Source organism: Saccharomyces paradoxus, chromosome III (assembly GCF_002079055.1).
Source record: "Saccharomyces paradoxus chromosome III, complete sequence".
In the NCBI taxonomy this organism is placed as follows: domain Eukaryota; kingdom Fungi; phylum Ascomycota; class Saccharomycetes; order Saccharomycetales; family Saccharomycetaceae; genus Saccharomyces; species Saccharomyces paradoxus.
Window position 1 is genome coordinate 206,430 of NC_047489.1, and position 20,574 is coordinate 227,003.

Here is a 20,574-nt window from a genome sequence, read left to right on the forward strand (position 1 = left end):
AAAAACAGGTAAAAAATGCCCTGATAACGTTACCCGGACATCAATACTTTTTTTTATATAATTAAGCAACACTAACAGGTAACATGGGCTCAAAGGAAACATAATGCTCAAGCAAAGGTCCAGAAGAGTCCACTTTTCAACTTAGTTTATGGTATACCGAACAAAGTGTCATGGATATTTTTGGTTTCTATCTGGCCATAAACAAGAAGAAAACTTGACATCCAGTTTGACTTCGGCGGTTATTTCCGCCCTGCTTCAACCAAATGATGAGGCGATGTCCCCCCAGAGAAAAGAAGCAATAAAGACTAGACAATAAAGGAGAGTCAAGAGCAAGTTAACGGTCTTAAAATGTATTGGCATTTCAAGCTGTCCCTCGCTATCGTTTAGTGCTCCTGGAAGCGGGTAGTGCAGTAACTTTACAATCCGGGTAATGGGAAAATAAGAAGTCTTAAAAGTTGGAATCTTTGTCCTTACCGCATCGAACCCCTTTCCAGGACAACAGGATCTCGTTGATGTGATTACCGTGATTCTCCTAATTCAAGTAAATTATCTAAAATATTCATACAACGACTGTAGCAGCACAACTGCAAGCCAATTGGTTGTTTCTCCTTTCTGCCAAAAATAAAAAACGTTAGGGATATGAATTCAATTATTAGCGCTGCTTCGAAAGTCTTAAGGCTCCAAGATGATGTGAAAAAAGCTACCACAATCTTAGAGGATATACTCGTATTACAACCAATTGATCAAGAGATTGAACCAAATGTAGAAAACTACCTACAACATGAATTAACCAAGATAATACAGGGTTGTCCAGTACGGGAAAGTACTAGTAATAATAGTACAAAAAGCACAGTTGAAGACGATTTATGCGAACTCAATAATTATACTTGCCTTTCACTTTCGAAAAGCTTTTATTTGTGCAGTAATGGCAGAAATTTTAACATAGCGGAACCGACGCGATGGATACAGTTATTGGAGGCATTAACCGATTCAGTTAGTTTCGCGGTGGTTGTTCAAATTATTCTGACTTTATCCAACATTTCCTTGATTAATAAACAGACCTTGGGGGAATTAGGAAAAGTGAGAATTCTACTTTTCGAAATACTGTCAAATAAAAACGACACCTGGAAATCCATACTACTACAGAGAAACCTTATAGAGTGGTATACTTCAATGCTTTCTGTAGACTGCTCACCTTTAGAGTTGGAAAACTTATATCTTCACAAGAATTCAAAATTCTGTAACGATATTTTAAATTCATTAACGCTACAAGTATCAGACCCTCGTTCACAAAATTACTTGCAATTTGAAAACTCATATAAGCTTTTTCAGATACAAAAGTCATCGAAAATTAATCACTCGTTTCTTTTCTACATTGAATTCAATTCCGTTACATCAAATAGGATAATGACTATAGAGCGACATATTTATTTGGAAATTAAGGAAGGTCAGTTTTGTGTCTCAAATGACAATTACATAATCGGCTTATTTGAAAACTTTGAATTTGAAGTAGGCAACTTGTACTTTATTGCAGTTATAATTGATCATAATAATCAAATAACTCTATATGTTGACGGCAGTATGATCAATCAGCTCACGTTGTTTGAAAACTCCGTATGCCAATTAAACACTTGTGAACTGGGATCCATGATTTGTTCAATTAAACTCTATAGATTTTATTTATGGGATGGATTACTAACAGAATTTGCGATAAATGTGCTTCAGGCCATTGGCACATATTACCAATATACATTTAGTAAAAAAAAAGAAAGTATAGATGTTTTATCGAATTGCCAAGACTTTTTGATCGCTAAGGCTCATTTAATGAACAGGCCACCAACAGGGATATCTTCCGCAAAATACATCAGTGAGATTGAACTTCTTGAAATGGAGAACATCATTATTGATGTTAACCCAAATGACATTCTTCAAGATTTCACGAAATTGTCTAATTTCACAATAAGATTTGAGGAAAACATAAACTCAAAAGATATCCCAGAAGTGGGCAAATGCTACCTCTATCAGAGCTCAAACTTGATTTCAAAATTTGTGTCTATTGATTCCATTCGGCTTGCGTTTTTAAACATGGCAGAATGCGATAGTATGGATGATCTTTTTCACCATGTATCGCATTTAATGAATCTTTTACGAAATATTGATATTCTTAGTTGGTTTAAAAAAGATTTTGGCTTTCCTTTGTTTGCTTATACATTAAAACAAAAAATAACCCAAGATTTATCTCAGCCTCTGAGTATCCAATTTTTCAATCTATTCTTAGAATTTTGTGGGTGGGATTTCAACGATATTTCTAAATCCATAATTCTGGATACAGATGCTTATGAAAACATTGTGCTTAATTTAGATTTATGGTATATGAACGAGGATCAAAGTGCTCTCGCGTCAGGCGGATTGGAAATTATTAGATTTCTTTTCTTTCAGATTTCAAGCTTGATGGAAGCTTCTATTTATTCCAAGTTTAATTCCAACAAGTTCAATGATATGAATATTTTAGAAAAATTATGTTTGAGCTATCAAGCGGTTATAAAGAAAGAAAATCCGAACAGTAAGTTTGGTGAGCTATCGAATGATTTAATTTCCGTATTGGTTACTTTATTGAAATACAATACTGATAAACGACATCTGCAGTGGTTTTTACATCTTTCATATTACTTTATTAAAAAAAAAGATGTACATTCTACAGAAATTATACTGCAAGCGATAGACCAGCTTTTTTCGTTTTACTTAGATCAAGGTAACGACGAAAATGCAAGGGTACTTTCAGAAATCATACCACTCAAGCTGATGCTAATGAATATGGACCAACTAGTGGAAAATAATGAATCAAACCCCATTACGTGCTTGAATATCTTATTCAAAATAGTTTTGATCAATAAACCGCTCTTTAAACAATTTTACAAAAATGATGGTTTGAAACTCATATTGACTATGCTTTGTAAGGTGGGAAAAAGCTATCGAGAGGAGATAATTTCTTTGCTTCTCATATATTCAATGGGTAATTATACCACAGCTAACGAAATATTTTCAGGTACTGAAAACAACATGATTAGAGGAGTTCCAAACAATAAGATAACTGTAAAGGAAATCGTTTATTTGGCTGTCAGCTTCATAGAGTGGCATGTTATTAACTCCAATTCTAGTGATTCTTCTTCTCTGTCGGACCTGAACAACCATATATCAAGATTCATCGAAGACCTGGAATCGCTGAGCACTATTCCAATTAACGCATCTGTATTTGATCCTAGAAATAGTTATGTGATCGTTTCATTATTAGATCTCTTGATAGCTTTAAGCGAATCAGAAGACATCTCAAAGTTCAAAAGCTCTTCCAAAATGATTTCAAGGCTGATTAAAAGTAACATATTGTACGCTCTTACTAAATACGCCGCTTATGATTTCGAGGTCTATATGAGCACATTTTTTTGTCACATTACAGAATACAAACTGGTTCATCCAAAAACTGTAATAAATAATTCCAGTTATTTACAGGTCTCATTTATGATAACTCTCTTACCCGAAATACTTAATGACCTAGTAGGTAGCGATAATAAATTGAACTCAATGATGTTGAAATATCCATACATGATGTCAAATCTCCTTTATCTTCTTCGAAAATTTCGACCCAATACATCACAAATAGTGATGCCTAGAGAGTTTTATTTCTCAAGTTATGTGTGTCTTTTGCATTGTGTCATTCAGATTGATAAATCATCATTCTACCATTTCAAGAACGTTTCTAAGTCGCAACTATTACAGGACTTCAAACTTTGCATATTGAACTTACTATATTTCAATACTACAAAGAAAACAATTTGGGAGAAACAAGATTACGAGATATTTTCTGAATCACTGATGCTGCACCAGGAAATCTTATTTGCACATGGGGCATGTGATAATGAGACTATCGGGTTATTGCTGATGTTTTTGGCCAACAGACTACGCGACTGTGGATACAACAAAGTAGTCTTCAATTGTATAAAAGTGATCATCAAAAACAGGGAAAGAAAACTGAAAGAGGTAGCAAATTTCTTTGACGCAATAAACAAAAGTGAAGTACTTGACGGTTTAAGTTATATCCTGTCATGCAGTAATCCTGAAGCAATGAATTTCATCACGGAACAATGCAGCTTTTTCTTCAACAATACACAACAGGTACGATTCAAGAACACTATCACCAATAACTTATTTAAGAGTAATAACTTTTCAGCATTAAGCATTAGACAGGTCAATAATCAAGTTTATGAATGGAAAAGTGCGAGATTCGAATTCATGACCCAAAACAATAAAAAATGCCTTATTTTATTTAGAAAAGACAACACATCCTTAGATTTTAAAATCAAAAAGTCTATATCAAGATACATTTACAACCTCAAAACGGATAGAGAAGAGAACGCTGTATTTTATCGAAATAATATGAATCTTTTAATCTTTCATCTGAAACATACACTGGAGATACAGTCAAACCATAATTTGTCCTGCAAGTGGTCATTGGATTTTGCAGAAGATTTTGATGGGATGAAAAGGAGGCTTTTGCCTGCTTGGGAACCAAAAAATGAACCACTCCTTAACGAGGAAGATACTAACCAGGAAACCATAGCAAGTGGTAATAGACAAAGGAGAGAAAGTGGAAGCATTTTATCCTACGAATTTATTGAACATATAGAGACTCTTGAGTCGGAGCCGGCTGGCGATTTGAATGAAAATAGAAAAATTCTTAGACTTTTAAAAGATAACGATTCTATTGCAACTATTTGGAACTGCAGCTTGATTATTGGATTGGAAATTAAGGAGGGGATTTTAATTCGTGGCAATAATTACCTTTACTTTGTAAGTGATTACTATTTTAGTTCAGATGATAAAAAAATCCTAAAACTATCAGAAGTATCGCAAGAATTACGGGATATGACGGTCAGTTTGATTAACGGTCCTGACGTTAAAAAGTTATCGACCTTCCTAAAACATGAAGTCTTCGTTTGGAAACTTCTCGATCTCACTTTCGTTACTAAACGGCCCTTCTTACTTCGTGATGTCGCCATCGAATTATTGTTCAAAGAGAGAGTTAGTGCGTTTTTCAGTTTTTACAACAAAAGGGTCAGGGATGACGTTTTACGAGTACTGAATAAGATTCCTAAGCATCTTCCATCAGATCCAATTTTTTCAAGTGTTTTACAAGAAATAAACAACAGAGGAAATAGTATAGTGACAAAGAATGGCATGGGAAGGGCAAGCATTGCTTCTAAATTTACTAGTGTCTTCTCAGCAAACAACAGCTTGATAGATGGGTTTGAGCTTAGCAAAAAATGGGTTAAGGGAGAAATTTCTAATTTCTATTATCTGTTGAGTATCAACACCCTAGCGGGAAGGTCATTTAACGATTTGACCCAATATCCGGTGTTCCCATGGGTCATTGCAGATTACGAAAGTGACGTGCTCGATTTAAAAAATCCTAAAACTTACCGAGACCTATCGAAACCTATGGGCGCCCAAACTGAGAAAAGAAAACTACAGTTTATAGAGCGTTATGAAGCTTTGGCTTCCTTGGAAAATGCTGGTTCCGCACCATTTCATTATGGCACGCATTATTCCTCAGCGATGATAGTATCTTCCTATCTAATAAGGCTGAAGCCTTTTGTCGAATCCTTTTTATTATTGCAAGGCGGAAGTTTTGGCCCCGCAGATCGTTTATTTAGTTCACTTGAAAGGGCGTGGAGTTCTGCGTCTTCTGAAAATACAACGGATGTAAGGGAATTGACACCTGAATTCTTTTTTCTACCTGAATTCTTAACCAATGTTAACAATTATGATTTTGGTACAGATCAAAGCGGTAAAAAAGTTGATGATGTTGTACTTCCGCCCTGGGCAAATGGGGATGCAAAGGTTTTTATTCAAAAGAATAGAGAAGCTTTGGAAAGTCCATATGTATCTGCACATTTGCATGAATGGATTGATTTGATATTTGGTTATAAACAAAAGGGTGAAATTGCTGTGGAGTCTGTTAACGTATTCAACAGATTGAGTTACCCCGGCGCTGTAAATCTAGATAACATTGGCGATGAAAATGAGCGGAGAGCTATCACAGGTATCATCCACAACTTTGGTCAAACGCCTTTACAAATATTCCAGGAACCTCATCCGGAAAAGGCAGCCTGTAATATTCGGCAACTAACAACAGAAGTATGGCGTAAGATTCCAATGAAACCAATATTCGAAAAGGCAATCTTTAACTTGAATGAGAAGAACACGTCCGTTGATTATGTTATCCATGATCCTAGTTACTTCGATTCGCTATACTGGAGGGGCTTCGCTTTTCCAAACTTGCTTTTCAGAACGGAAGAAACTTTAGTATCTTTGAGAATTGTGCATAAAAGTTGGTTAAAAATTGGACTAGATATTTTTAAAAAGACGCATATGACTCAAATTACATCGTTTGCATATTGGAAATTGGGCGAATTCATAACCGGTGATAAAAATGGGCTGATAAAAGTTTGGAAGTATCGTAAAGATAAGCATTCTGCTTCAGGTAACCTGGAAAACAAGAAAACAATGTTTGGGCACTTATGCGAACTAAAGGAAATGCGCTGTTATCACGACTACAACACGCTTTTAACCTTAGATATCAACGGTTCAGTATATGTCTGGGACATGATTAATTTCGAGCTAGTGAGGCAAATAACAAATAATGCGCACAAGGTCGCAATATCTCAACACACCGGGAGCATAATGGTCTTGACCAAAACCAACGCCATTTTGATTTTCAATTTGAATGGACAAAAATATACATCAAAGGAATTCGGGCCAGCTAAAATTGTAAGTTCAATTGAATTTTTTGACTTCACCAAGTTAGAGGCAGAATACAGAAAACATATCTATTGGAAAGAGATGGAAATACTACTGGTGGGGTTTGACGATGGAACAATAGATATTTACGAACTCTTCTTGACTTCTTATAATGAATGGGCGATAAAGCTACTGAAGCAGCTCTCTACGGAGAGGGGGAAAGCTATAACTAGCATCAAGGCACAGGGGAAAACATACCTGTCTCAGAAAAGACACAAGGATTCGACAGAACCTGATGAAATAGAGGTGATTGCGGGGACTCTGGATGGCAGATTAGCTATTTGGTACTAGGCACGACATCGTAAAGCTTTTTTTTTTAAAAATTCAAATTTGTAGTTTATACTTTTATTTTGAGGTTGATTTTCAATATCAGTATTGTAATTGCATACGTATCCAATATCATTACCAACGCCGGGTATTTTTTCCAGTGTTTCTTCTCCATTTCGCCTATGGAAAACGGCAAAAGGGTAAAGAAAAAAAACAAACGATTAATTCTTCATTGAATTATGTAAAAAATCATAACAGAACCGCAGATTTAATAGAGATCAGAATATCCAGATTACTTTTGACTTTGTGCACCACTTTCAAATTTACTCATTGTTTAAGACAGGCGGTGGGAAAGAAGCCCTTATATTGGTCGAATCCTTAACAAGCAAAATACACAACCACTCAATTGTTTCGAAAGGGTCTGCTTAATAATTCGCGTACTAACTTGTGTATAGAACAGTAACCAAAGACAAAACCTAAGAAATACGGACAACATGGGGTATCCGCCACCTACGCGAAGGCTCGCAGATAAGAAAAGGTACCATTATTCCAATAATCCTAACCGAAGGCATCCTTCTGGTGTTTATTCAAAAAATAGTTTTCCAAAATCAAGCAATAATGGATTTGTATCTTCTCCTACTGCGGATACTTCAACAAATGCGTCGATCATTTCCGGTACTGCTCCTGCACCTCTTCCTACAGCGATATCTGGAACCACATTTGGCATCGAGGCACCTAGGCCATCTCGATATGATCCGGGCTCAGTTAGTAGGCCTTTGTCATCATCCTATTCTTCAACAAGGAAAATTGGAAGCCGTTATAACCCAGATGTTGAAAGACCCTCTTCGGCCACTAGTTCAACTCCGGAAAGCATGAATACAAACACCATAACACACAACAATACGGATATTGGAAAATCACGCTACTCTCGAAAAACTATGAGCAGATATAACCCTCAATCTACCAGTTCTTCAAATGTTACGCACTTTCCGTCGGCAATATCAAATGTTGCACCCTTTTATGTTGCCAATGGGAATTCTCGGAGACCTCGATCAATGGATGATTATAGTCCTGATGTAACGAAAAACGTCGAATCAAGTAATGCTTCATCGGTTAATGGTAACAGCCCTCATTCTTACTACTCTAGGAGCAACAAATGGAGATCTATTGGAACGCCTTCTAGACCACCGTTTGATAATCATATCGGTAATATGACTACCACCAGCAATATTAACCCGATTCATCAAAGAGAACCTTTTTGGAAAGCAAATAGTACTAATTTTTTAAAATCACCTCATTCGCAGTCATCACCTTCCCTTTATGCTAATAAATTTCACGACGCGAATAAATGGAACAAACCAGAGTCTCCAGTTAAAGTTGAAACACTCAGCAAAGATCAAACAAAAGTCACGCCGTACCATGATGACAAATATCTACCAAAAAGATCAGATTCTAAACCAAATGTACCTTTAGAATCCGATAGTATCAAGGTTGACGAAGAAAATGTTTTGGAAAAAAAAGATGTACATAAAAGTGGGCGTGAGATAGTGAAGGAACATCCTATTCCAGTAAAAAGAAAGGAACATGATGAACTAGAAGTTCGCGCTAGGAAAGTAAATAAAATTAAAAGGGACGGAAAACAGAACCAAATTTGGACAACAGCCATATCAGTTGCCGATACAGTCGAAGTTGCCAAAGAAGAACAAAAGGAACAGGCAAACCTTATTGAGAGAGAAGAAAGTCCGGAAATTAGAGATTATGAAAGAATATACGATCCGAAAGCCCTGAAAACGGATGTAACAAGATTGACGGTAGACTATGGTAATAAAAGTTACGAAGAACCTCTCGAAAAAGCCGAAGGGTGTATCTTCCCATTACCAAAAGCAGAAACGAGATTATGGGAACTCAAAAACCAGAAGAGGAATGAAATAATAAGTAAACAGAAATATCTACTGAAAAAGGCAATTAAAAATTTCTCAGAGTATCCTTTTTACGTGCAAAACAAACTTATACATCAGCAAGCTACTGGACTCATTCTAACCAAAATTATATCAAAGATAAAAAAGGAAGAATATTTGAAAAAAATAAAATTGAAACATGATTATTTCGATCTTCAAAAGAGGTATGAAAAAGAATGCGAAATTTTAACTAAACTGAGTGAAAACTTAAGGAAGGAAGAAATTGAAAATAAACGTAAGGAGCACGAATTAATGGAGCAGAAAAGACGCGAGGAAGGTATCGAAACAGAAAAGGAAAAAAGCCTACGCCATCCATCCTCGTCTTCCTCATCCCGTCGCAGAAACAGGGCTGATTTCGTTGATGATGCGGAAATGGAAAATGTACTGCTACAAATCGATCCGAATTATAAGCATTATCAAGCTGCTGCAACAATCCCACCGCTAATCTTAGACCCAGTCCACAAATATTCTTACAAGTTCTGCGATGTAAATAACTTAGTTACAGACAAAAAGCTTTGGGCGTCTAGAATATTAAAGGATGCTTTTGACAGCTTTACTGACCATGAACATTCTTTATTTTTGGAAGGTTATTTGATTCATCCCAAAAAATTTGGTAAAATTTCTCATTACATGGGCGGTTTACGAACTCCTGAAGAGTGTGTGCTACATTATTATAGAACAAAAAAAACTGTGAATTACAAACAACTTCTTATCGATAAAAACAAGAAGAGAAAAATGTCAGCCGCTGCCAAGCGCCGTAAAAGGAAGGAAAGAAGTAACGACGAGGAAACTGAAGTCAATGAAGGTAAAGAAGAGTCAATGAGCACAGTAGATAAGGAAGAAAATAGTGAGAACAATGCCGAGGAAACGGTTCAGCCCGTTCTAGTTCAAGTCTCTGAACTGAAAGATAATCCACTAGATACGTCGGAAAAAGTCGAAAATCTGGTTCAAAAGGAGGGCGAAGAGGTTACAGGTGGACTGGAATGTGCTGAGAGAGTAAATGACTTGAAAAGAGTGCACGATGATATTGAAGAAAAGGACAGTAAATCCAATGTAATGAAAGGCAACGATAATATCTTAATAACGGCTCCAAAAGGAAGTCCGCAAGATGGTTATTATCCAGAGGACACCAGGGAACTTGATTTCAGCTTAGAGAATGCGCTACAGAGAAAGAAACACAAATCCGTGCCAGAACATAAGACAAGTTATTGGAGTGTTCGTGAATCACAACTCTTCCCAGAATTATTGAAGGAGTTTGGTTCTCAATGGTCTCTAATATCAGAAAAACTGGGCACCAAGTCGACTACAATGGTAAGGAATTACTATCAAAGAAATGCGGCTCGCAACGGGTGGAAGGTACTAGTTGATGAAACTGACTCAAAGCGAGATGGAACCAGTTCGGAATCGGTACAACAGTCTCAAATTTTGATACAACCAGAACGCCCAAACATCAATGCCTATAGTAGCATTCCTCCCCAACAAAGACCGGCTTTAGGCTATTTTGTTGGACAGCCGACTCATGGACCTAATACATCTATATCATCTATCGATGGCTCTATAAGGCCATTTGGGCCTGATTTTCATCGTGACAGTTTTTCTAAAGTTAGCGCTCCTTTAACCACTTTACCACCGCCAAGGCTACCATCCATTCAATTCCCTCGCTCAGAGATATCTGAACCAACAATGACAGATTTGCGTAACAGACCCCTAGACCATATTGATACATTGGCCGACGCAGCTTCGTCAGTAACGAATAATCAAAATTTTAGTAACGAAAGGCATGCTATTGAAATTAACCGTAAAATGGCGACAATTAGTAACCTATTGAATAACTCTGATCGAGACATGAAGACTTCTCTCCAAAGCGTTTCTAGGCACGAAGGGCAGGTTGAAGAAAGTCCTAACTTGAACAATATTGTTGTACAAGAGATAAAACCGAACATTACTACGCCGAGATCGAGTTCTATTTCTGCACTACTAAACCCTGTGAATGGGAATGGGCAATCAAACCCAGATGGCAGGCCATTGCCACCATTTAACCATACTATTTCTCAAGGCGCTCCTACTTTCCCTTTACCGGCTCCGCACACTACTCCAGTAAGTCGTGCGCCTCCAAAGTTCAACTTTTCCAATGATCCACTGGCAGCTTTGGCCGCAGTAGCATCCGCGCCTGATGCGATGAATGGTTTTTTGTCTAAAAAGGAAAATAATAATTGAACAGACAGCTGAGACGAGGCAATATCTGTACTTCACTTTTTCTCCATGCTATGGTTGATGAAACCTTAGAGCACACGTTACGTTATATGGTGGTAATATCTATATTATATATAAAAGGAGGAGTTTTTTAATCATAATTGTAATTTCGTATCTTTCCTGTATTATACAGTTTTTTTGATTTCAAACGACTTTATTTAAGTGTCGTGTAAATATGTGACATTTTACTTTTGTACGTATTCACATTCCTTGGCGTGCGGCCATTGCTGAAAATCGCAAAACCCACAGAGAAATAAACATCGCGAAAAAGTCAATGAAAAATTGGAAAATATTTTTCATTTCAGTATTATCCACAAGTAAATTTGTACAAAGTGAAAAGGTTGAACTAAGTATCTTCATTTTGAAGCCATGAATTCACTCGTTACTCAATATGCTGCTCCGTTGTTTGAGCGTTATCCCCAACTTCATGACTATTTACCAACTTTAGAGCGACCATTTTTCAATATTTCGTTGTGGGAACATTTCGATGATATCGTCACTCATGTAACTAACGGTAGATTTGTTCCAAGCGAATTTCAATTCGTTGTAGGTGAATTACCATTAAGTACGTTGCCCCCTGTACTATACACCATCGCTGCTTATTATGTTATTATTTTTGGTGGCAGATTTTTGTTAAGTAAGTCGAAGCCATTGAAATTGAATGGCCTTTTTCAATTGCACAATTTGTTTTTAACTTCCCTTTCATTGACGCTATTATTGCTTATGATTGAACAGTTAGTGCCAATTATTGTTCAGCACGGGTTATACTTCGCTATCTGTAATATTGGCGCTTGGACTCAACCGCTTGTTACATTATATTACATGAATTACATTGTCAAGTTTATTGAATTTATAGACACCTTTTTCTTGGTGCTAAAACATAAAAAATTGACATTTTTGCATACTTATCACCATGGCGCTACTGCCTTATTATGTTACACCCAATTGATGGGCACCACCTCTATTTCTTGGGTCCCTATTTCATTGAACCTTGGTGTCCATGTGGTTATGTATTGGTATTATTTCCTAGCCGCCAGAGGCATTAGGGTCTGGTGGAAAGAATGGGTTACCAGATTTCAAATTATTCAATTTGTTTTGGATATCGGTTTCATTTATTTTGCTGTCTACCAAAAAGCAGTTCACTTATATTTCCCAATTTTGCCACATTGTGGTGACTGTGTGGGTTCAACGACAGCCACTTTTGCCGGTTGCGCTATTATTTCTTCATATTTGGTACTATTCATCTCATTCTACATTAACGTTTATAAGCGTAAAGGCACCAAAACCAGTAGAGTGGTAAAGCGTGCTCACGGTGGTGTTGCCGCAAAAGTCAATGAGTACGTTAACGTTGACTTGAAAAACGTTCCTACTCCATCTCCATCGCCAAAACCTCAACACAGAAGAAAAAGGTAAGTGTACAATCCTGAAAAAAATTTAGGTGCTCGGTTTCCGTATATTCTTCTTTTCTTAGTGAACCTATTATTACTATTATTGTATTGTAAAAGACAAGATGGTTTTGTTATATATTACATATACATATTATCGTTGAAAAAAAAAGTTTTCCGTTTCCTTTCGACAGTCGCTGATTAATGTTATCCGAATGTTTTATTTGTTTAGTCTTGTTGATAAATCGTCCGCTCTTACCTTGGATAACAAAAGTGATCTTTTTATTATTTCTGGCGTTATTTTGGCACCTGCCCCCACTAATGTTAATTGCTTATAGTTTCCTGCGGGAGAAGCGATGACGGAGATCGTACTGCGAACACTTGTTTCTTCTGCTTCAGTGTCCAGGTCTGCTATTAGCACAGGGTTCAATTTATCCATATCAATGTCGACTTCTTCTTCAGTGTTGTCAGAGTTTTGTAGTTGACATTCGGGGTCTAACTCTATTATCCCATAGTTTGAAGCAAATGCAATATTCTCTGAGTTTATCATTAGCGGTAGTGATTTAGTTTGGTCACAAATAATTTCGTATGTTTCTCTTATAGTGGCACTTCTTCCCCTTGTTCTTATAGTCATTCTCAAGTCGGATGCACGCTCATCTATAAATGCTCTAGGCAAATTTACGTTCTGTAAAGCGTAAATTAGGGAATTCCAACATAAATCGAATACTGGACCAGTACGACTTAAGACTACAATTTTTGCATACAGAACGTATGACCACTTTCTTTTCATTTTTAGGTTTGTTTCATTTAATGCATGATCTTCTGGTTCATCGGGATACAAAACAGAAAAGGTACCATCTTCGTTCACACTACGAATACCTGCCTTTACTTTCAAGGCCTTTTTGGGCAATATCCTAGAATGCAATATGGAGTCGTATAGTTTTTGTGATATAGTCATTTCTTCATCGGTACAAGCACCCACTCTACCTCTTTCGACTTCCACCACCGGATAGACAGAAGCATAATTTGCAATTATGTCCTCCTCTTTAGTCACTTCGAATAATTCTTCCTCACCGAAATCATCCAAATCTTTGATTGAAGCGTTATTTTCTTCTATTATTCCACCAGTAATAGAAGTTATAACTATAGTTTTCCCACTTTTTAGGACATTCGAGCCTAAAATGTTGTTTTTAGCATCTACATTATCTGTGTCTGAATAGCGTGATAAAGTGTTGTTTTCTATAGTTATGTCTCTGAATTCTTCATATTTTCTTAGACATGGCCTGATTCCTAGGGATAAGTGTCTTTGTAAAGACAGTTCTGGAGATATTCTCGCAAGAACATCAGGCGGAAAAGTAATTGGGTGAATCTCAATAGTTTCTAGCGTAGTACTTGCAGCCATTTTCAAAGATAGATGTCTGTGAAAATCCTGATAAACTTATTCTAGGACAATACTCATCGTCTAAGTTGTTCACTATTATTAATATACTATATTATGAAAAAAAGAAAGAAAAATCTTATACTCTCGTTGATTGTGATTTTGCACTCTCGCCAAGGCAAACGGAAATAGAAGGGCTTATATCCGAAGATGACTAGCAATAATAAAACGAAAATAGAATAACAATAGCCAATAAGCCGTTTGTGTGTAGTATCTTGGAATACCTGCAGCATACTTCAGAGATGGGTATTACAGTGATAGGTTCTTTGAACTATGATTTGGACACATTTACAGATAGATTACCTAATGCTGGAGAAACTTTCAGGGCCAATCACTTCGAAACACACGCTGGTGGGAAGGGATTAAACCAAGCTGCAGCCATTGGTAAGTTAAAGATGCCCAGTAGCAGATATAGTGTTCGGATGACTGGTAATGTTGGAGATGATACGTTTGGTAAGCAACTGAAGGGTACTTTGTCCGATTGCGGCGTCGATACCACACATGTCGGTACTTGTGAAGGTATCAGTACGGGTACCGCTACCATACTTATTGAAGAGAAAGCTGGTGGCCAAAATAGGATATTAATTGTGGAGGGTGCTAACAGCAAGACTGTTTATGACTCCAAGCAGTTGTGTGAAATCTTCCCTGAAGACAAGGAAGAAGAAGAGTATGTTGTTTTTCAGCACGAAATTCCAGACCCTATTTCCATAATTCAATGGATACATGAGAACAGGCCAAACTTTCAAATCGTATATAATCCTTCACCTTTCAAGGCCATGGCCAAGGAAAATTGGCAGTTGATAGATGTTTTAGTTGTTAATGAAATTGAGGGGCTACAAATCGTGGAAAGTATATTCGACGATAAAGTTGTTGAAGAAATAAGGGAACGGATAAAAGACGACTTTGTAGGAGAATATCGCAAAATTTGTGAACTTTTACGTAATACGTTTATCAACCAAAAGAAAAGAAGCATTGTCGTTATGACTTTGGGTTCTAGGGGGGTGCTATATTGTTCGCATGAATGCCCTGAAGCACAATTCCTTCCAGCTATTGAAGATATATCTGTTGTCGATACTACGGGAGCAGGGGACACTTTCCTGGGTGGTTTGGTTACTCAATTATATCAAGGAGAGAGCTTGTCCACCGCTATAAAGTTCTCCACATTAGCAAGTTCATTGACCATTCAAAAAAAAGGTGCTGCCGAAAGTATGCCAGTATATAAAGACGTTCAACGTGTGTAAATCTGTGATAAATTTTTTATTTTTAGTTTATAAAATGTTGATTTTTGTCATATACATAAAATCGAAAAGGTACATAGAATGCAGTAATAAAAAGTGTAATTACATGAGGACAACTTAGGTGCTACCTTTCAAAACGGAAGAACTGATACCATAACCGAGAGTAATCACACAAACAAACGCTAACAACGAAGCGGGAACACCTCTGGAAATAAAAGCACCCACAGTTAACCATCTATTACCCTTTTTATCTGTCATAGAAATAGCAGTAACATTGGGAAATCCGGACGAGGCCAACCCCATACCGCATGACGCTAACAAGGCGCAACCAAACACAAGAATTGGGGCTGCCTTTGGGTCAGATAATTTGTCTCCGACTTCCTGCACTAAGGGAATAATGATGATTGCTGACACTGTATGCGAGACAAAAGTACCCACAACCAACATTAAAATACCGAAAATACATAAGATAGCGAAAACACCATCATTCTGAATTTTCTTCTGCAAAGCTCTTGCAATAGTTACTAATAAACCTGATGATGAAACTGCCTTACCAAGGGCAATACCACCCATAGCAAGAACGACAATTGACCAAGGGAATGTGTTGAAATCTTTTGTAGATAGAAGACCCGTACCAAAGAACAAGACTATAGGTATAACTGCAATTTCACCAGATGATCCAAAGGCACTTTCTATTTGTGACTCTACACACCATAGAAGAATGGTAGCAATAGTTACAATAATAATAAAATATTGCTTTATGGTAAATCTCGTTCTTATTGGTTTGAATTTTTCCAGTTTAGTCTTCCCTATTTTGAAGGTGAGTATCATTAAGGCCCAGGCACATAGCATCGATAGAATACCTGTAGGCAGGGCAACAGCAAAAAATTGTCCCCAACCGATACCATAAGGTTTTAAGTACTGCATGGAGATGATATTTTGTGGTGAAGAAATCGGTGAGGCCATACCACCAATATCTGCAGAAAGTGCCACACCCATGACTAACGCCTTAGCAAATGGTGAAGTGTAGTCTAATGGGTCTAGTAAGGGTGTTAATAAAGAGTACGTTAACACGGGAGAGGCAACGTTGGAAATCCACATTGAAAGAAAGAATACGACACTCATTGCCATTAAGAGAACATTTCTCGGTTTGGTTCCTGCAAGGGCTAATAACCAGGATGCCAAAACTTTCGCAACATTGTATTGCGACAACGCTTCACCCAATGTAAAACCTGCTAATAAAATCATAATTGTTGATGACCACATTGTACCTAAAATTTCCGAGGAAGCTGCTGCCGCTCCCATTACCTTACCATCATCATCTTTTAGTACTCTGAAAAGGACAGTTAGAAGGGGAACCAATAAACCTGTGATGTGTAATGGGATAGCTTCACTAGCCCACAAGAAAGCACAGCATTCTACCAATGCCATACAGCGGTGTTCTACGGGGTCATTAAAGGTTTTAACACCCAACAAAACACCTGTAATGATGATAATAAAGCCTATTTTCATTGCTCTTTTACCAAAAAATAGCTTAGGAACCGCTAAATTTTCAATTGTAGTAAATTTCAAATTAATTGGTTTGGGCAATGGATATCTGAAATATTCAATTTGAAGTTTTTCTTGCATAAGTTTCTCAGCTTCATCTTCAATAGTTATTATATCGTTATTTTGTGAAGAGAGGCCCAACATGTCCTTCCATGTGTTGCTTCTTTCCCACACGATGTGATCATGCAGGTACGATTTTAGCTCCTGCTTGCACGAATCCACATTCCCAGGCTGACCCATCAAAACAGCATAAAATTCAATAAGTTGTGCAATTTTGTTGTTTAAAGTGCTTAAAGTGTCATGCTGGAAGATGTATGTGTCTTTGAAGAATTCTTCACTTTCTATTAGTTCTTGCCTAGTATTCATATGTAAGACTTTATCGGACTTCTTGGTAATTTTACTGAAGCCCATTCTGTTCAATTCGATAAAGGATTTCAACTGGCAAAGATCTATGTAAAGATTTATTATTGTTTGTTTTAACAAAGACTTTTTCTGAGATTTGATGTTAAATTGTGAATAATTCAAGAGCGCGGTATTGTCAGTAGTGTCTGCAAACACATCGACGTCATCATCCTCATCCATTTCCTCTTCACTATAATCAAACCTGTTTCTTAATTCACTGTCGATGTTGGAAGAGTGCATTTCAAATGGGTTATTGGATGACTGCATTTCTGATGTTCCAGAAACAATTTCTCTTAAAGGAGGCAATGCTTGGATTTCAGGGTCAAAAGCCTCATTCAATCTTGTGACAATGCCTTCTTTCTCCAAATCATTTATGAGATGGTCAAATCTTTCGTAGAATTTAGCTTCCATTCTTTTGTAGAAATCATCCACTTTTAATTTCTCGTCGCTCAGGTTGGTTACGAATGTATCGTAAGAACTGAACAGCGTCTTTCCTTCGCTGCTCACAGAGGAACTGCGTGACTCAAAGAATTTTTTACTTATAAAATTCTTATTAAAAGAGGTGGTTTTCCCCTGAGGAGATAACTCGTCTAGCTCAATTGTTTCCTCATTGATATTGCTGCCGTCTATGGCCTTTTCGTCTTCTTCCCCCTTTTTATTACCTGATGATGTTTTAGAACCAAAGAGTTTACGCTTGAGCTTGTGTGTAAATCTTCTTTTGGATGAAGATGGCTCTCCTGTAGCTACGTTACTTTCAATATCGTCAATTGGACGGGGTGTCTGAGAGTCAGCGTCATCATTCAAATCTTTACTTGGCGTTTCTTGCTTCAATTCATCTGTCTGCAATGTGTAGATCAGATTTTTCAATTCGTTATAATCTAGGTAATGATTCTGCCATTCAGGGACAGCGTTGTATTTGAGAAAGTGTGAGAATCTCATTTCGAGGCAGAATAATAGCCGCCTATGCCGTGGTTTTGCTGCACCTTTATCTGAGAGATGACTGCTTTTTTGGTGTGAAACACTGTTTTCTGTTGATAATTTTTCAATGCATCGGATTACTTGTCCCACGTGCGGAACCATCAATTAATTAGATGTAAAAAATGATAAAGGAAATAAGGAAGAGGTCCTAGCGTAAAGTTAAGCTATTGGGAAGGCTTTCAGTGTACATTCATATATCCCTTTAGGTAGTTGATTAAGTACATTTTAATACATGTCTAAAATTACATCTGATTCTGATCAAAATATCTTCCATTCTGTAATTATGCAGGTACTCTTAATTTTTATTACTAAATGTGAATATCAATTACTTATGAGGGCGGGAGAAAAAGAATAATTATTTTTATCTTTCTCTCCCACTGCTCCATCTTTATGTAAGTCTTGGAACTTTGGCTATACTGACTTGATAGGCCCTGTCTTTGTTGTCTTTATATAAACTATGCACTTTTATCATGGCACCTAATAGGCTCCTAGCAATAGTATTTGAACAGTGTATATCGTCATACTGTTTTTGTTGTAAATATTGTGCAAAAGCTATTATCTTTGTAATTTGGTTGAATTTCTGCATGTTTACGTGATTTCCGTCTTTAGCGAATGTATCGTTTCCGTCTCTTATGAATGTAATGTCTCTGATAAGTAGCGATGTAAACGGCACACAAGGTAGTTGACTGTGGGAAATATGTTTAATTGTGCTTCTATAAACGTTATAGTTGTTGTTGGGATGTACAACGACTTTCAGGCGCTGAAAAAGGTGATCTGATTTAGGATCCACCGGAAGAGAGAGTCTTTCTATCGAATGATTTTGCAACGATGTGATGATTGAAGCAAGTGAGTTTAAGTTCCGCAAGTATAGACAAGACAATGCGACTTGTAACCAGTAGGAAATGGTGTGTGTGTGCTGCAAAGTTGTCTCAAGAACGTAGGATGATAACTGGTTTGAAAGCGTAAACACAGAGTCAATTGTTGTATCATTGTGTCTGAAATATCTTGTAAACTCTATTGTTTCAATATTCAAGTAAAGAGAAGATTCTAAGAGGGTCAATGTCTTTGCAAGTGACCATGGAGATACGTTAAGAGCGAAGGCGTCTACTTCTAGCGGTTTGCCTTGTTTCCATTGAAAGATCAAATCATCGAGGTCGGTTGCACGACATAATTCGTCGTTTGCATTCGTTTTATCTATCTTGTATTCAACAAATAAATTTGTGTAGTCTATGGGGGGGTTGGTTTCTTCCTTTACTTGATCAGTTAAACCGATGTTATGCACCTTTAATTGTCTAGTACTTTTTTTGTTTATAAACAGTTGAACGACGTCTGCAAAAAGGTCCTGGTATTCATAATTCGTAGCCAAGTGGCAGTACCAGAAATGAAGGATATTGTTTAACGTGTCCTCACTTTCTTGCCAGTAGGACTCTAACCAAATTTGAATTAGACGAGGGACGGAGAGATTTTTGTGTTTGTGATTATTTGTGGGATAGGAGAGTAGCAACTCTTGGAGGAGAGCCTTGTCAGTTGTCCAGTCTCTGAAGTTAAGTAGTAAGTTTGCGGAGTCAAAGGGGGATGGCTTTTGCCATTTTTTGTGTGTGTCGTGCGGGAGCATCTTATCCAAATAGAGGTGTATTCTGATGACCTCTTGTAGGACTTCATCCATACTAAAAAGTAAATGGTCCTCTCCCATTACGAGCTGTATTAGTGCTGTGACCCTTTGTATATCGACATTGCCATAAAGAAGGTAATGGGCGATTTTTTGATACAATTCTTGAGTTGCGTGTTGAATTGAGTTTACAAAGGGTCGCCAGACCGCCAGAAACCTCCAGGCGGAGTTAACTACTAGCAATACGGCATCCATATTTGCGTCAGCGCCGAGCCTATACCAGTCACTGAGTAGACGTTTTCTTGCTCTTTTTATGTCCTGGCTTCTTTTCACGAGGGGGCATTCTCTAGAGACACAGGCAGTTGCTTCCAGCAACTGCCGTACGGCGGTTCTCATGCTGTCGAGAGTTTTTTTTGGGATGATATTGTCATTATAAGGCTGTGTGTGACTTATGAACTGTTGTAGGAGGACATCAGTGATGTTGGAAATATGTATTTTGTTAACTCTTCTTGAGACGATTTGGCCCTGGATAGCGAAGCGTGCGGTTACAAATAGATCGTCTTGTTCAAGAAGGTAGGCGAGGACATTATCTATCAGTACAAACATCTTAGTAGTGTCTGAGGAGAGGGTTGATTGTTTATGT

General features: G+C 37.3%; 7 protein-coding genes across 7 annotated transcripts; 4 read left to right on the forward strand and 3 right to left on the reverse strand.

The window, feature by feature from the left end:
- Positions 1–639: 639 nt before the first annotated feature.
- Positions 640–7,146, forward strand: BPH1 (Bph1p; the record flags this gene model as incomplete). The annotated part of the gene is made up of 1 exon (XM_033909083.1): positions 640–7,146. One exon carries the CDS (start codon positions 640–642, stop codon positions 7,144–7,146), a length of 6,507 nt encoding a protein of 2,168 aa, XP_033764974.1.
- Positions 7,147–7,616: 470 nt separating this feature from the next.
- Positions 7,617–11,297, forward strand: SNT1 (Snt1p; the record flags this gene model as incomplete). The annotated part of the gene is made up of 1 exon (XM_033909084.1): positions 7,617–11,297. The coding sequence occupies one exon, from the start codon at positions 7,617–7,619 to the stop codon at positions 11,295–11,297; it is 3,681 nt and encodes a 1,226-aa protein (XP_033764975.1).
- A 405-nt stretch (positions 11,298–11,702) lies between these two features.
- ELO2 (fatty acid elongase ELO2) lies at positions 11,703–12,746 on the forward strand (the record flags this gene model as incomplete). The annotated part of the gene is made up of 1 exon (XM_033909085.1): positions 11,703–12,746. One exon carries the CDS (start codon positions 11,703–11,705, stop codon positions 12,744–12,746), a length of 1,044 nt encoding a protein of 347 aa, XP_033764976.1.
- Positions 12,747–12,938: 192 nt separating this feature from the next.
- Positions 12,939–14,120, reverse strand: RRP43 (exosome non-catalytic core subunit RRP43; the record flags this gene model as incomplete). The annotated part of the gene is made up of 1 exon (XM_033909086.1): positions 12,939–14,120. One exon carries the CDS (start codon positions 14,118–14,120, stop codon positions 12,939–12,941), a length of 1,182 nt encoding a protein of 393 aa, XP_033764977.1.
- Positions 14,121–14,398: 278 nt separating this feature from the next.
- Positions 14,399–15,397, forward strand: RBK1 (putative ribokinase; the record flags this gene model as incomplete). The annotated part of the gene is made up of 1 exon (XM_033909087.1): positions 14,399–15,397. One exon carries the CDS (start codon positions 14,399–14,401, stop codon positions 15,395–15,397), a length of 999 nt encoding a protein of 332 aa, XP_033764978.1.
- Positions 15,398–15,511: 114 nt separating this feature from the next.
- Positions 15,512–18,283, reverse strand: PHO87 (SPX domain-containing inorganic phosphate transporter; the record flags this gene model as incomplete). The annotated part of the gene is made up of 1 exon (XM_033909088.1): positions 15,512–18,283. The coding sequence occupies one exon, from the start codon at positions 18,281–18,283 to the stop codon at positions 15,512–15,514; it is 2,772 nt and encodes a 923-aa protein (XP_033764979.1).
- Positions 18,284–18,710: 427 nt separating this feature from the next.
- On the reverse strand, positions 18,711–20,537 carry BUD5 (Ras family guanine nucleotide exchange factor BUD5; the record flags this gene model as incomplete). The annotated part of the gene is made up of 1 exon (XM_033909089.1): positions 18,711–20,537. The coding sequence occupies one exon, from the start codon at positions 20,535–20,537 to the stop codon at positions 18,711–18,713; it is 1,827 nt and encodes a 608-aa protein (XP_033764980.1).
- Positions 20,538–20,574: the final 37 nt, after the last annotated feature.